General features: G+C 45.0%; 1 protein-coding gene across 2 annotated transcripts in view; it reads right to left on the minus strand.

Moving 5' to 3' along the window:
- setbp1 (SET binding protein 1) overlaps positions 1 to 10,608 on the minus strand; it is a 36,109-nt gene extending 25,501 nt beyond the window's left edge. The window contains exons 1-3 of one of the 2 annotated variants that reach the window (XM_080498899.1): positions 9,916 to 10,608; positions 3,756 to 3,799; positions 3,069 to 3,662 (exon numbers count right to left, since the gene is read on the minus strand). In XM_080498899.1, coding sequence (XP_080355025.1) covers positions 3,069 to 3,503 — 435 coding nt within the window. In that variant the 5' untranslated portion in view covers positions 3,504 to 3,662; positions 3,756 to 3,799; positions 9,916 to 10,608. The remainder of the gene's footprint in view (positions 1 to 3,068; positions 3,663 to 3,755; positions 3,800 to 9,915) is intronic. The other variant, XM_080498898.1, reaches the window with a different exon arrangement.
- Between the last annotated feature and the right edge of the window lie 5,901 nt (positions 10,609 to 16,509).

A 16,509-nucleotide genomic window follows, 5' to 3' on the forward strand; every position in this document is an offset into this window, starting at 1 on the left:
GAGACAGAGAGACAGAAAGCAGCCCAGCCTCTGTCTTTAACCCGTTCCTCTCCAGTGCGCCTGCCTGTATCACACCCTTGGGGTGGCAGGTGATGGGGAGATCGAGGGAAAGGATGTCGATGGGAGCAGTGGGAAGAAGGATTGGGGGTGGGGGAGTGGGGGGGTGGTAAGGCGGCGGTGATTGAGGGAAAGAGCGTGAGCAATGAAGGCTTGAAACTGATCTGAATCAACACCAACACATCCTCCCCCTCCCCAAACCTCAAACCTCAATAGACCAGCTTGCTGCCCCTGTCACTATGACAACCTCTGTCAATCATATTGGGGCAATGGGCTACCCAATGGCGCGGATTAGGAGAGACTCCCCTAACATCAGGAGTCCCGAACCCAGCTCGCTCTGCTTTCAAACGGATATCAACTCTTAACTTTGTCACCCTTTTTCCACGTTGCGTACATAGAAGTGATAACAGGCCAGACAATTGGTTTTGTGTTGACAATTCAAAACCTGCAGACGAACACCTGCAACTCTGGCTGCAGATATGATTCAATCTGCCAATGACATAGCACCAAGCACAGATTTTATTTCCAGCCCCACTTTTTACAGTTGTTTGAGAAACCCTACAGACATAAAAATAGAGCAGGCATTTCCAACAGTGCCGGCTATAAATCTTCTCTAAACCACTTGTCACCAATTGCAAACACCCCAAATGAACCAAAAGCTCAGAGAAATGAAAATGTCCTGTAATTTATGGTGAGCAAAACAAACATGTTTAACATTCAGGTGCAGAAATAGGTTTTGTACCTAGATTTCGCCCTGTGCGTCATCTTTCAAATGGTGTTTTGGATTTCGACTTGCAAGTAAATTAACTGTAACACAAAATTCACGAAATTGGTTTCTCGATTTACGACATACAAATTAGTCTAAGTGACAGAAGGACTGACATACTGCCTTTAGTTGGCTGAATACTGTACTTTTCATCAATGCCTGATTTAAGACGTCTCCTGTCTTAAATATACAAGAGGGATTTATGTGACTTGTTTTTTTTCTATACTAAGTTAGTGTTGTAGTGATTTAGAGACTATCACAAAAGATAATTTGCAAATAGCCAGGGACATTTGGGACTGGTCTTCTGTCAATCACAGGGCTGAAACGAGCTGCAGTGACAACTACCAAAGGCAATATTATCAACACCATGTAAACGCTTCTATCCGATGAGAGTGGCCCTATTTGACTGCATTGCAAGCAGATCAGAGGAGGTGGTGAAAATCGTTTTATGATCCAATCACAGTACATGTAAACAACAAATCGGATTACTTTCCACTATTGTAGCTTTGTAAACATGCCAGTAACTTAATATCACCATGTAATGCTCCACGCACTGTTTTAAGAGACAAATGAAGTACAATAGATACGCAGAAGACAATTCTACCACGTCACACACAAAAAAGCTCACCGTGCTGATGTTTTACTCCGAGCTCGATACCAAAATATCAATATGCCTGATATCATGCATGTATGTTTTTGAATTGGCTCTCATGTCGATATTTCCATTACAATTGTTCAGGTAAACGTGTATTTTTAATTTAATATAAAACCTATTTCGCTATTTAGTTCAGATTTTCCAGTTGGCTGGCATGATTACCGGTACTTCTTGTTTTAAGCATGATCTGTAAATATAAGCTGTGGTTTTACTCAGAAAAGAGACCACTGGTATTCTATATCGCTACTTTGCCATTTCAAAAGGAACGCAAAAGGAACCAAAACAAGCTTCAATAATCTCGCTAGCAAATTCATACTCAGTAGTGGAACTTCTACAGGTAAAACTGCGTGTCACGAATGGCCAGTATCATAGTGTGCAAAGCATTATGGGATCGATCCAATGGCTGACTGACTGATGTTTTTGCATCCCAATGTGATCAGTTTTTATTCCGTGTTCTTGCTCACAGGCCGACTGATCCGTCAATCAGGAAATATCAATCAGATTGCCAAAACATGATCATGTAAAGCAGTTAGAGAAATCCACGCTCACACAGCGTCGGAAGATTGTAGGAGAAACGTGAAAAAAATGCACAGGAAGAATGTGAACACGCAAACTCCACAGAACAGGACCATGTACCAGATTCAAACATGAGTCTTGTTGCTGTAATCACATCCCAAGCTACTGTCACTTTGATGAACCATTGTATTGTAATAATTATAGTTTGGGGGGTGTACCAGATGCCTCTTGAGCTGACCTGAGCAGAAAACGAATAGAGAAAAATCTGATGATATAAGACAAATAATAGCAGGATGTAGCAAAGAAAAAAAAATCTATATAATGATCATATGAGCCCTCCCTTCCTCAATATTTGGGTAAAACCAGCAAGACAAAAGACCGACAGAACAACACACGGCCCAGCATCGTGTTGACAACATGACGTCTTTCCCCCTGCTGAGGCTGTCGAACTGAGTGACATCGAGATGGCTGTCAGGTTTCCACACACACACACACACACCACTGCGTAGGTCAACACACACTGCAAACACGAGATTCCCCCAAGGACCTGTACATACACAGCATCACACACAGTGAACACCGGTATAGTGTGTAAAGGGTGTGATGGAGGAGGTGGGAGGTGAAGGCGGTGACCCACAAAAACTGATTTCATTAAAGCGGAGGGGAGGAGAGGAGAGGAGAGGAGAGGAGAGGAGAGGAGAGGAGAGGAGAGGAGAGGAGAGGAGAGGAGAGGAGAGGAGAGGAGAGGAGAGGAGAGGTCTCTGTGTATATGACCACAAATGGAAAGAGCAGACACCAGCTGTCGCTTGCTTATGTCAGCCCTATTCTCAGCTCCTGTGTGAGTGTGTGCCGCGTGTCTGTCGCTGTGTGATCTCCGTTCGGCAGGTTTCAATTTCGGAGCGAACTTTGACCCCATGTAACCAAGCCGGGTAAGGAGCTACTGAGAAAGGTAAGGAAGCGGCGCGGTGTGTGAGGTGGGAGCTGCAGAGACAAAACTTACGAAACCACACTACGCATGGCACTGTGCGACATTCCCGCTTGTAAACTCGATACGGTGAAGGAGTGGCAACCTACCCTTTTTCTGGGAGGTCCTCGCTCTTCGTCCTTGGAGCCCCGCCCTGCTCCCGCCCCACCTCCTGTCCGCCCCGCTCGCCCCCCTTTGCCTTCTCCAACTGGAGGTCTGATGGTCATCCTGATCTCAGGTGGACAAATGTAGTTCTCAAGGCTCTTGGGGGGCTTCTTGGTGCGCTTGGTGGTCTGTATCTTTAGCTTAAGACTTCCTTCTTGGAAACTTGCTTCCTTGATGGAGAACTCCTGCTCCTCCATAAGTCCTTCCCCTTGTTCCTCTAGCCCCTCCCCTTCGCTGATGGTACCATTAATCACATCATCATTGTGCGCCAACCCAATGCCCGCTGCTCCGTCTTGGTCCACTTCATTTGGCCCCACCCTGCCTCCCTGAAGGTCCGCCTCTTTGGGTCGGGCTGAGCCAACCAGATCTCTTGGCTCCATCCACGCTCCCAGCAGAGCCAGTCAGGATGGGGGAAGCAGTGGCGGCCAGCCAATGGGAGGATCGAGAGGTTGTAGTCTGTTGGGCTGGTTGGTTGTTGTCGATCAGCTACTGGGGTTGGGTTGGTTGTCCCGCAGGAGCACAGCGAAGCCAGGGACAGTCTGTGGAAAGAGCAGGTGAATGACATGATGAGGAAAAACCAAGGGCAAACAAAACCTGTCCTGTCATCCCCTCAGCCTCAATTCCGTCGCTACCTCTTAGCTGCGGCCTGTCGGCTGTCATCAACATCACTGCCTGCCTGTTAAGTATGAAGACAAACACACAGGCTCATCACAGATCTGCAGAGGCATGCTGCCAGGTTCTAATTTGCATTTTGTACCTCGCATAAACAAACTCATTTTTGACACCCACTGCCACTTGCTTTTCCTCTCTCCCTGCTCTCTTCTTCACTCACTCTTTGTGATATCTCCTCTCCCTCCTGTCTTCATTTATTCTATCCCCATGACGGATTTGAAGCACAGCCACGCAGACATCAGAGTGATCAGCGCAAAATAAGACATTCCTTCTCAACTACTCTAAAAGCAGGCTGAAGTTGGCCTGAGGACACAGTACAAAAAAAATAAACGAAGCTAACTGCAGTTTTTTTTTCTGTCACGGGTGGGTGGAGGGGGGTGTCTCACACGAGGTGGGGTGGGGGGAGCAGAGAAAGATGGAGGAAGGAATCTAAATTCTTTCCCCAGATGTGGTTTACGAGCTGGCCTGGAAAAACCAGCGTCTGAACTGTTTTACACACGCATGCAACAGCATTGCTACACACATGCATTAAAAAAAAAAAAAAAAACTCATACACTTATGCACATAAATGCAAGTCCCAAATGACAATGTTGCTGTCGCAGCGTGCACTTCTGCAACCTCGCTGCTATTTCTGCTCTCCAGAGAACAGGTTGCGGTCGCCGTTTCTCACAGGATTTGGGATTTTTTTGTTTCAGATCATTACACACACAGGACCAGATGAATATTACACACACACATGCACACGCACACACACAAGCTTATAAACAGAAAGCAACCAAAACAAACACTGGACTACACTTCTCACTATAGCTCCAGGGAATCCCATCAGTCAATATGACACGAGGCATGACTGAGCTGGAAGCGGGGAATGCCGTCTCACACACCGAGCTCAGTCTGACACCAATTCCACTGATGTGAACCCAGACCAGACCAGACCACTACCTGTGGACATGAAGTGAAAGCTTAGTGCCGTACTGCAGACTATCAAAGACCTGTGAGAGCACAAATGGTTTACATTATGTGCCGACGGTTGCCCAACTGCAGCTCACCGACGGACACTCTGACCTAGTTACTTTAGGCATTTTACAGTATGTGTGTTTTCTTAGTGTGCACTCTCGTACCAGCCCACGCTACTGTACAAACAGCTGATCCCCGCCATAATGCCCAACAGACCCAACAGCACAAGCTTACAGTGTGATTGAATAATCATAAGCCACAGAGGTATTCCAGCAAACGTTTCAACGTGAGACTGCACTTAAACGGTATCCAGTTGGACATCAAAGCCACAAGTCGCTCATTTTTCTTCCGGATGTCCCAAACTAAATAAAAATTACGAGACTTGTGTGCGTAAAGTTTTTCTTCAGTCATTACACCAGCAAATTTATAACCTGTCATGACAGTTACTGCTGGAGGATCTGGTTGTTTAATGATGGTTAAGTGTGATTTCTTTTTTTCTTTTTTTTTAAAGGTTGAACAGATTGTAATAGTTGTTCCATGTTCAAGGATATGAGCGTATGAAAGAGTGATGGATAGATGATAACTTATTATTGGGCCACATAGTTGGGTTGAATACGCGATGCAATGGCAGCTGAAAATAATGTGGAGTTTTTGGGGTTTTTTTTAACTTTAACATCAGAATCGGTCAACTTTTCATGTATTTATTTATTCTAGTAAGAGAGGTCAGTCGGATATAATTTCTTAATTTACTCCAGCTTAAGTGTGTTGTGATGCACACACTTCTTTTCTTGTGTATGATGGGAGATGGCCTGACCTTTATAGAAGGGTTTTTATCATTTTTATTTCAAAATAGAGCATGTTAGGTCAATGCATTTCTTGTCATTTGAATCTATTAGCCTTTAAAAAAAAAAAAAAAGCCCTAAAGCACTAATACATTTCCAAGAAAAAAAATTTCAATTAAATGTTTGCTGATTCAAAGCAATCATCAAATGATGATGATTTAAACTTATTTGCAGAGTGACTGCAAGTAAGGCCTTTTAGAAATGAAAAAGTTTCTTGTGCTTCTTGTAATGCTTTTTTTTTTTCTTTTGACGTTGCTTTCTGGAATAAAATTGGAGCACAAAACTTGTGAGCGGTGCCAAATTTTACATGATTGAACCTCTTCCACTAAAAGAGGCTTCACATCCTTTTCGCTTCAAAACCACACAAAAAAGCGACATCAATCAATAACCCTGGTAGGTAAATAAAAAGAGGAAAAATGTTCAGTATGACAGATTGTTCCACTCAAGGGTTTCATGTCCAATTGAAATAAAGGAAAACCACTGGCTGCCTGGAAAACTCTTGTTTCACTGCGGTTGTAGTATCTTCAGTTTCACAGGGATAACCCACAAAAATCAATCCAGGCTTCTTCCCAGCCTGGCCTGTCAGTGCTCACAGTCTTCACAAGGCTCTGTTTGGTCCTTCAGGAGCCTCCCAGTCACTAATGTCAGCTCGGTGACTTGTCCTAATGGCATGTGTAAAAGCCACCCTGGCTGTCATGTGATTGAGGACAATGACAGGAAAAAGAGACAGCTGCCAAACACAACACTGCGCACGCAGACGCACACGCACACACACACACACACACACACACACACACACACACACACACACACACACACACACACACACACACACACACACACACACACACACACACACACACACACACACCAACATGAAATATGTCCACTTTGGATGGCACACTGAAGGTCCGCTGTCTGTTCTTGACTTTTGCCCAGTATGACAGCAAAGTGGCAACGCGCAATAGGAAAAACTCTTATTCTGGGCCATTACTGTATAAACTACTTAGCTGGGTCAGGACTATTCCTCCCCCCACCCTGCTCAGTGCCCTAAGCAGTGTTAGTTCTGTTTCTGGCAGACAGGCTGAGAGTTTATGTAAGATTGACCCCTCCTCGGGCCTCCCTCACTTACTTAGCCTGAGCCTCACTGTCTCCTTTCCCATCCCCTCGCTCGCTCTCTCTCTCTCCTCTCTCCCTCGCTCTCTCGCTCTCTCTCTCTCTCTCACACACACACACACCTCGACGACTCTCAGACAGCCGGGTGATTGTGAGAGGCCAGACTCACTGCATAAATAGCTTTATTATGTTCTCAAAACTGCCAGCGCTAACCAGGCTTCCCTCTCAAATAGCATAAGGTCATTCCCTGTGCTGGATGGGAAAGGCTGTGAATGAGACAGTCCTCCAACATTTTTAACTTTTTTTTTTTTTTTTTACCAACAATTATGATTAAGCACCAATAATGGAATACAGATGGACAGAAGTGAGATGGTGAATGCTACAGACATGCAGGGAAAAAAAGGGGTAGAAATCAGTCTGACTGTGAGTGAGAAATGCAGAGAGAGAGAGAGAGAGAGAGAGAGAGAGAGAGAGAGAGGAGAGAGAAGAGAGAGAGAGAGAGAGAGAGAGAGAGAGAGAGAGAGAGAGAGAGAGAGAGAGAGAGAGAGAGAGAGAGAGAGAGAGAGAGAGGAGAGAGGGGATGGCAGCAGAAACACAACCTTTTAAGGCTGCATACCCAGCAGCCCAGTGCCTGAGATGGACTCACAAATAGCTCATACACACATGAAGACAGATGCACACACAGGCATATGTACACGCGCATGCTCACACATTCACACGTCCACATGCACACCGAATGCCCATGTGGCCGGGACAAGGTGAAGAGTATCCCCCCCCCCCCCCTTCCTGGTTTTTGATATGAGAGTGTAGCAGAGGCACGGCCATCCCCTGGCTGTAGATGAGTATCTCACTGCAATGATGAACATTGTCTGGCTGCCATTTTCATTTTTCATTTATCTCTTTTTCACTTTTATTCCAGCCCTCTAGTGAAGGGCAATCACATCAACCAATGTTTCTAGAAGGATCCAATCTTTGGTTGGAGTTCAATCAAAAGGCATGGGCCCAGCCTCCCGAATACACACAAGTCCAGTGGGCACAAGCCTGAGCCTTCAAAGTCTGCTAGTTGTCAGCCTCCAGTGCAAAGCAAAGGTGAAGGAGGCCATCAAAGCGATTATTTAGATTTTTAAACCATATGTTCGAAGTTTTATCTGGATATGAAACGCAAAGCAAAGCCTGTTTTCTCAGCAGTTAACGTGGATGACGCGAGCATGTGTTCAGCTAGAAGGACAATCATAAAATGCCATGTGTGGCACAGCCATAATTGAAATGATGGCCTTAAAGCCGCTCGGTGAAGTCCCCGCACAGCACATATCCTCTGGATGAGCCATATGCCAGGTAGCACTAAAACCATCCTCACCTAACTGCCCCCACAAAAGCATATGAATGTTAACCCCATTTAACTGCAGCAGAAGCCACAAAATGGCTGTCAGCAAAAACACCTCCCCTACTCCCCAACTGTCTTCCTCCTTCCCCTCACCTCACTCCCCCCCCCCCACCCCCCAACCTCTGTTCACTCCCCTCTTCTCTGTGCTACCCTCTTTCCTTTACCCTCCACCTCCGAGCTCCCCCTCCCTCTCCTTCCCTCTCTCTGTGCGCTCTGCCAAAAGGTGCTCCAGTGCTGATATTCTGTTAAGAGAGCCTGCCAACAGTTAGATTTGTCCTTGGATCCCGTTCACATTCCCTCCACCCTCAACCCTCCCCCCAACCCCCCCCCCCCCCCCCCCCCCCCACCACCGTTCCCTGTGATCCTATTTCGACCCAAGGTATCGAGCTCAGAAGGGGATACACCTAATCGATTTCTCATGCTTTAATTTAAAGGTGGCATGAGCGTCTCGTTACCTAATAGAGAGAATAATAACCTGCTTTGTACTTTGATGCCACAAAAAGCGATGCCAGTATTGAGAGTTAGAACTGTTAACAAGACAAGCCAAGTGTTCCCAACCAAGTCTGGCTCCCTTCAGTTGGCCACCCCCCCCAATCCACTTGTCTTACAGGTAACCACCCGAACTTTTACCTCATCCTTCTTTTTTTTTTGACCCAACTCTCATTTCCACAATTTCTCTTACCATATATCCAACAGATATGATCATTTCGCCACACTCTCCCTGACTCATCCAGGCTTGTCTATTTATCTCCTGGTGCTCCGGCTGTGACTGAGCTTTCTGGGGGCTGCTGATAACAGTGGCACGCTGCCACCACCGACTTTAAACCCTCACCTTTCCATCCGCACAGCCAAAACAGGTCCATCGCTGCTGGGAACGCCGTTTCTGACATCCATGTGAAACCGATCAGCTATTGACAACTTTACGGAGTAGCAGCACCATCACTCAACATGCAATGTGGAAGCCACTTCTATTCTCGCGTGCCTGTGATGATGCTGAGATGGGATTTGTTATTACTGAGCTGGAATTTTTTTCTTCTTTTTTTTTTATAAAGCAAAGACAAGAAAATAAACTGTAAGTGTACTGCGTGTACTTTAACATGGCACAGTGGGGGGGACTCAGCATCTTGGATGTGACATTCGCTCGTCTCCAGGCTACAAAACTCTAGAAGCGGAAAAAAAACCCAACAACAACCATTGAACCAGGATTAAAAATCCATAGGATACAACGCAACGTGACATGACTGATGACAGCCTGAGAGAGAGAGACAGCCATCTGCTTGGTGCGTGTCACAGACTGTGATGCTATGTGATGGACTACCAATGTCAGTGGAGAAGCAGGCTGTCCACCCTTGTAGAAAAAAAAAAAACCCTCTGAAGAGCAATGGCTTGATCACTGTACTGCACACCTTATCCCACTGGCCCCAATTACTAGCTCCATCACAAAGTCACGTATTTGTTAAGGCAATAATGGATGTAGGCTGAGTGGTGGAGGAGTATTGTTTGGGGGGGTGGGTGGGGGGGGTCCTGTGTGTCTACGCATGTGTTTGGGTCGATTATTGTCGGCATGTGACTGCAAGACATTTCACATACTTCATTTTTTTTTAAACAACAAACAACAAACAACAACAAATAAACAACAGGCAGTTGCGTGTTTAAAAAAAAAAAAAGGCCATTGCGTGAGGCTGCAGATCGAGGTTGCGTGTAAACAGCACACATGGAGAGCGGACATGGCAGCTCGGTAACATTAATAGCAATATGAAGACATTCACGGCAGAGGTGTATTCAGGTGTGGAATGCGAGCAGTCAGCCGGGGCTACTTACCCATGTCTAATGTTGTCACACACTCGGCTCTTACGTGTAAATATTTCATCAAGATCATTTACAATCCATTTAGACACGTTTTGCACGAGCGACGGATGGGATGACAGCCTCCCGGGGAGCTGTCAAACGGTGCCGGAATATATGTATAAATTTTTGTTGACAGAAAACCCCGAGGAAAATGGCGTCAACTGGAAAGAAGGGGGGAAAAAAACGAGAAAATAGGATTTGCAGCAGATCAGACGGCAAAATCAAGGAAGGGGAGAGGGAGAGAGAGAGAGAGAGGAGAAGAAGAAGGAAAAAAATCCAGTCGGAAACTTGGCGCTTGCGTCCAATTCCTGCGAGGAAGGAGATGTTTTGGAGGCTCCTGCGGACAAAACGCGTGTGGTCGGGCGAGCCTCGGCGGCGCACGGTGCGTCTCCGGAGCCCTGCGGGATCGGCGGTCAGTCCGGGAGCTGCGCGGAGCCCGGATCCCTCCAAATCCGCTACTCGGCTGGTCGGGGAGGAGAAGGAGGAGGAGGAGGGGGAGCAGGACTGTTACTGCAGTCAAAACAAGCCCGCATCCGACTACAAGCCCAAATCCAGCAGGAGGGGGGTGGTGGTGGTGGTGGAGGTGGCTGGAAGGGGGGGGGGTGGGGGAGTTGAGAATTCACGACGAGCGCGCGCGCGTCGCTTCCCGAGGCAGGAGGCGCAGGTTCAGGTCGCTTCCAGCCGCCCTCTTGCAACGCAGGATCAGGCGTCTCTCTCTCTCTCTCTGCGTGTGCGTAAATGTGCTCTCTCTCCCTCTGCCTTTTCCGATCGGTGAATGTCAGGTCCCGGAGCCGGTGTCTGGTAATGATCTCACCCAGCAGACTGGAGGCGCTGACCGAGCGGAGCGCAGCGGAGCAGGGGAGGAGCGACATCGCCTCCCTCTGGCAGCGGCGGAGCGCAGCGCGTCTCCCTCTCCAGCCCAGCAGCTCCCTCGGTCCTCCAACTCCTTCCGACTCTCCTCAAACACTCATACAGCCCCGGTGTTATTCTAATGTAAGGCAAATAGGGAGAAGCAACATCTGGCAAAATAAAAATAAAAAAAAGGCTTGTTGTTGTGAGGAGAAAGATGTCATGTTCACCATGTCACCATGCCCGCCTGTAATTAACTCCGATCATTATTAATAAGAGGCTATAAACAGGAAAGGTGCCATTAATGTTAATGAATCAACGTCGTAGTCTAGGGGAATTGTGTGTAATTGTACTTATACGTTAGTACAATTCACCCCATGAGCTCTACTTCGTCTGATCTGGAGTTATTTTTCTCGCGTCACAGTGAGAATAGTTTTACAGGGCTCTCTGTGTAAGATTACATGTTCTCCTGGAGTACATGAGCCTTTCTGTTCATGCTCTGGAAGTAAATAAATGAAAATAATCGCATTGCTCTGAATGTGTTAATTTTGGGGCTTGAACATAGTTTTACATACATTAATGCGTAACAACAAAACATCCACTTGACGCTTTGTCACCTCCTTTTGATGGATAGATGGATAGATAGATAGATAGATAGATAGATAGATAGATAGATAGATAGATAGATAGATAGATAGATAGATAGATAGATAGATAGATAGATAGATAGATAGATAGATAGATAGATAGATAGATAGATAGATAGATAGATAGATAGATAGATAGATAGATAGATAGATGGATGGATGGATGGATGGATGGATGGATGGATGGATGGATGGATGGATAGATAGATAGATAGATAACCTGTGATCTATTGCCAATAGAGAGATTGTCTCAAGATTCGCATGACTCATTGAAAGATGCGGTATAAACTTGGATGGATTTTAAAAGTGACTACTGACTAAACCTTCATACGCAGTCCGTGTGCCTGTTCTTAAGTTCGTAACCACAAATGATCACCATTTAATGTTTTGAAATGTAATTGTTTGAGCACATTGTTTGTAAAGCAGATATTTTAAAAGGAGTTTCTGGAAAAAAATACTGAACACCGGTAGTTCTGTTTAGTAATGTAATAGTAGTGCCACTCGAATGCAAAGGTTCTCTTTTCATCTGTGGTCACGGCGAATATTTTGATTCTGATGTTGAGCTCATAAAACCAAAAGATTGAACTCTACTCAATCTGATTTGGTGGAAAAAACAGTGACTATATCATAGTGTAATATTGAATGGTATCAGACTTCATTTGAATATACCTAAGGTGCAGCTCAGAAAAGTTATTCAGTAATAGTATTGTATTTAGTGGAAGTGGAGCTCAGTAAATTTCAACAGAAAAAAAAGTTTCAGAAGTTTTCATCGACATACAATACACCACAGAGAGTATCACACAGGGAACTGATCTACAAAATGTTTGGGTGGGTCGCATTGTGTGCAAAAGTTAAACTTGGGGGAGACAAATATGAACTCTGCCACTGACATCTTTGTTCTACATTTAGACAATAATATGTTGTCGGATTTTTTTAAATAGTCGTGTAACTTTTTTGTTTACTATTTTAACAGTGTCAGCAATCACACATTGTAACATGTATTTCCCTTTTCACTGTGAAAAAAAATACAAAAATATTCAGTTGTAATGTTTGATTTTCTTTTTTGGAAAATACAGTGACAGGTGGCAGCTTTAAACAATGACCACTATCAAACATAGTGACCAAAGAGATTACCCGTGTCAACTTGTAATAGAAACTAAATTACTGTTTGATCAAATACACAGATTAAAAAAAGAAACATACAAATCAATACAATAATGCTCAAAAGTATACTCTTGCATCTCATTTGAATAAATTAAACCCCCAAAAATTAGTCTGAAGGAACACAAATGATAAGTTGTTCCACTCTACTCATCTTTAATAGACAGCAAGACAAACCTCTGTTGGGCCATAACAAAACGTGCTGCATAAATCTCATTGCTCAAATGTAATTTCTTTGCCGTGTTTTGACATGAAACCTTTTAAGAACCTGTGGGCTAAACTATAAATAAAGTTTATCACCTCTGCCTTGATAGGAAATGGTTGCGCATAAAACGTTACTACTGAGATGACGTGTGATGTAGTTATTTGACAGGCAAAGAGTAAATTATACCAGTTTAACATGTGTGTGTTCAGTGTGACAAAAGTTGCCACATCACACATGGCTGACACATTTTCTCCAAAGTGTGTGTGTGTGTGTGTGTGTGTATGTGCGCGCGCGCGCGCTTTGGTGCTTTCCCTCTCAGTATGTCAAATTACACGCGGATGGAAAACCCACATCAGCCCGGCCTGATGAACAAACCACATTGGTTCCATTAATTCAAATCTATCAAAAGTTATGTTTATATTGTGTCTCCATGCAAAACTTGACCTTCCCTGTATGGAAAATATTTTTGAACATTAACAAGCAATGCAAATTATGTCAAATGACCTTTCTCCCCCCCCCCCACAGTTGTTACTCAGACTAACACGTGTGTGTGTGTATGTGTATGTGTGTGTGAGAGCTTGTGCATCCATGCCCGTGTGCAAAGCACCCACTTGGAGTTATTTCATTAGCCGAGGTGGTGATTGTGTACTCTGTAGCATATGAACAGTCAGCAGTTTCCAACTTGTAGTTAAAATTCTCAAGTGCCATCAGCTGTCTGGATGCTGTTGCTTTTCACTTCCCCTGCTGTTGGAGATATATATATATATATACGCATGATTCATAATTGGTGAGCCTTCTTTATGAATAATATAAGCAGCAGAGTCAGCAGTGGTATATATATATATATATATATATATATATATATATATATATATATATATATATATATATAAAGATTTTAAGATTTATAAGATTTATTTTTATAACTCTAAAATTACAGGATTAGTACTGGTCCACCATTATGTCATCTCATGACCTCAAGGGTTTCAGTTATAACTGGATATTGGTTTTTGCTGTGCTCCAGCATCCATTAAATCCATATCCATTAAAATCAGATTTATTGGCATGAGTTAAGGGTTTAACTATAAATTTGGGTTCATTTGGGGTGTAATTCTGTGGCTTTGGAAAGGAGTAACAGAATATGAAAAGTTCAGCATGACAGGAGATATTAGTGTACGTATTCACATTCATGTGTGTATTGATTTGGGATGTTTGCAAGAACACCAAGGAGACTCCTGAGAGTGAGGGGTCAACAGCTGCTCCCCAACAACCAATCAATTGCAGTGTATTGGCGCACACGCGCGCACACGCACACACGCGCGCACAAAGACAGCACTGTTCTCAAATCTGTTGCCATGGATACGAGATACAGGCGGCCAAGGGGGAGCAGTTTTCCAGCTTAAACTGTAAATATTGAATTATGATGGGGAGGAAAGAGACAGCAGTGCAGGGCATCGCTCCTGCCTGGATGATCTAAATATCAGGATAATCCTTTCATCTCTATTCATCGCTACAGGAAATCTGGTGCATCATTCACGTTCATCAACTTCAACACAGAAAGATCAATCTGCCTCACCGATCCAACCACTTATTTTACCCCGTCTCAGAGACTTGAAGCTACTCCCATGCGTTCAACTCTCGCTGCCTTTTTGTGAGGAAGATCTTCATTCCCTCAAGTGGGGTGCAAAATGAATGCTTCCCTATGCCTGATGTGTAGTCAAGCCAATCATTGAAGCCATGAGCTTTAATGTTGCAACAGTTCCTCTGTGGCTTGATCAACACGGAGGGAGGAGATTTAAAGACTCTAATGTAAAAAGAGGAAAAAGCAAGTTCACAATTAATTAATGCTTTGGTACCGATGTTCAAAGTGGCGCCACTCGAGGGAAGGACTCGCAGTGTAAGTAAAGATGGCTCTGAAGGTGAATATCAATAATTGGTGAGCCTTCTTTATGAATAATATAAGTGGCAGAGTCAGCAGTGGTAAAATAATAAAATGGGAAGAAGAAAAAGACACTACAGTAAAATAACACTCCGGTGTCGCTTACAAAAGCACTTAACTGCACTGAAGGAACAGAGTCACCGTGCTAACCTTGAGCTGACATTGTGAGACGAACGTTCAATCAATGAAGGGCTTTTCTCAGGGAGTCCACTAATCTGGCCGGGCAGCGGCGGGTTCATCAGAGCTGAGAGACCCTTGGGACTGACGGAGGTAATGGGGTTAGCAAAGACACACGGAGAAGGAGTGTGTATGTGTGTGTGTGTGTTCACGCTTGATACAATAAAAAAAAAAAAAAAGCCCTCGTCTTCGAGTAGAGCAATGAATAACAAGCAAAGACAATTGTGTTTATTTTCACACGTGCGCTACAGATACAACGGTGTGTCGGCGCACACACGTGTGTATGAAGGTGTGAGGGGCTGAAGCTGACGGACGGAGAAGTTAATGGGACGTGTGACAAGGTTGATTACTGAGGCCTGAGTGATCTGGCCGGGTTAATGAAGTAAAGGACTGCTTGGAGAACACACCAGCAGAAGCCGTCTCCAGCTCCTCATGCACACCGGCACATCTCAATGGCCTCTTCTTCTCCTTCATTTCCCTTCCAAAGACGCCCGGCTGAAACAGCCCGCTGCCCTTTTCACCATGCGAGACGTGTTTTGAGAGCGGCCGGGGGCGTCACGTCTTTGAATCGGTCCTGCGGCGCTTTCACATATAAACTATTCGTAAATGCTTTTTACATTTCTCTGCTCTGGGTTTGTCAGACAAACGATCCATTAAACCAGTGGAATATACAGGTGTGAATTCATTAAGACGGTAGAGCGCCGCACACCGGGTGTGAGCTCTGCAAACAACTCAGGTGACCACATGCAGTATGTACAAGCAGCTGAACATGCTCATACACACACACACACACACACACACACACACACACACACACACACACACACACACACGCACGCGCGCACACACACACACACACATACACACACACACAAAGGTGGAGGAAGAGATATTGCATGACTTTGTTTGCCGTTTGTGGTCGAGATAAAGATCTCTCCGATGAGAGCGATAACGATGTCGGAGAAGTGACGCAGACCGGAACAAAACAACAAATGCAGACGGGAGCTAAGACAACAACAAAGACGCCCTAAATGCAGTTGACTGCGGACCCCCTGCTGGCTCCTCCGATGTGAGGAGATGACATTGTGCCCATCCCCCCCCCCCCCCCCCCCCCCGCTACTTAGAAGGACATTATCATAATGTCAGCCCTGTTTGAGCTATCAATTGGGCTCATGGAGCCCCGACGTACGCCTCAGATGCTGGAGGAAGACAGCGATAAACAAAAAAGCAAATTCTGCCCCAATATTTATTCAGGCCGACAAGTCTGGCGTCTCACAATGCAACCCAGGACTGACAGCAGCAATTTGATGAATCTCTGTGTTGGTTGTAAATACATAGCAGGGAAGAGGATAATGATTGTCCTTCCTGTTTGTCCTTCTGCTTTCTTTTCGGCTCATTTCCGCAGACATCTGCAAAGAATGAAATAGGCAAAATGACTCATGTGTCTGAGTGCGGTCGCTGCCTTGCCATAAGTCAAAAAGGCTTCGCAGCGTAGTTCGACTCCTGGGTATGTACCCCTCAAGACGTTTGGGACGGGTCCACTGTGTTTTTCACAGAACTAGCACCAAACAACGTGATGCAGCATTTAG

Source organism: Blennius ocellaris (genome assembly GCF_963422515.1).
Source record: "Blennius ocellaris genome assembly, chromosome: 7".
Taxonomy (NCBI): domain Eukaryota; kingdom Metazoa; phylum Chordata; class Actinopteri; order Blenniiformes; family Blenniidae; genus Blennius; species Blennius ocellaris.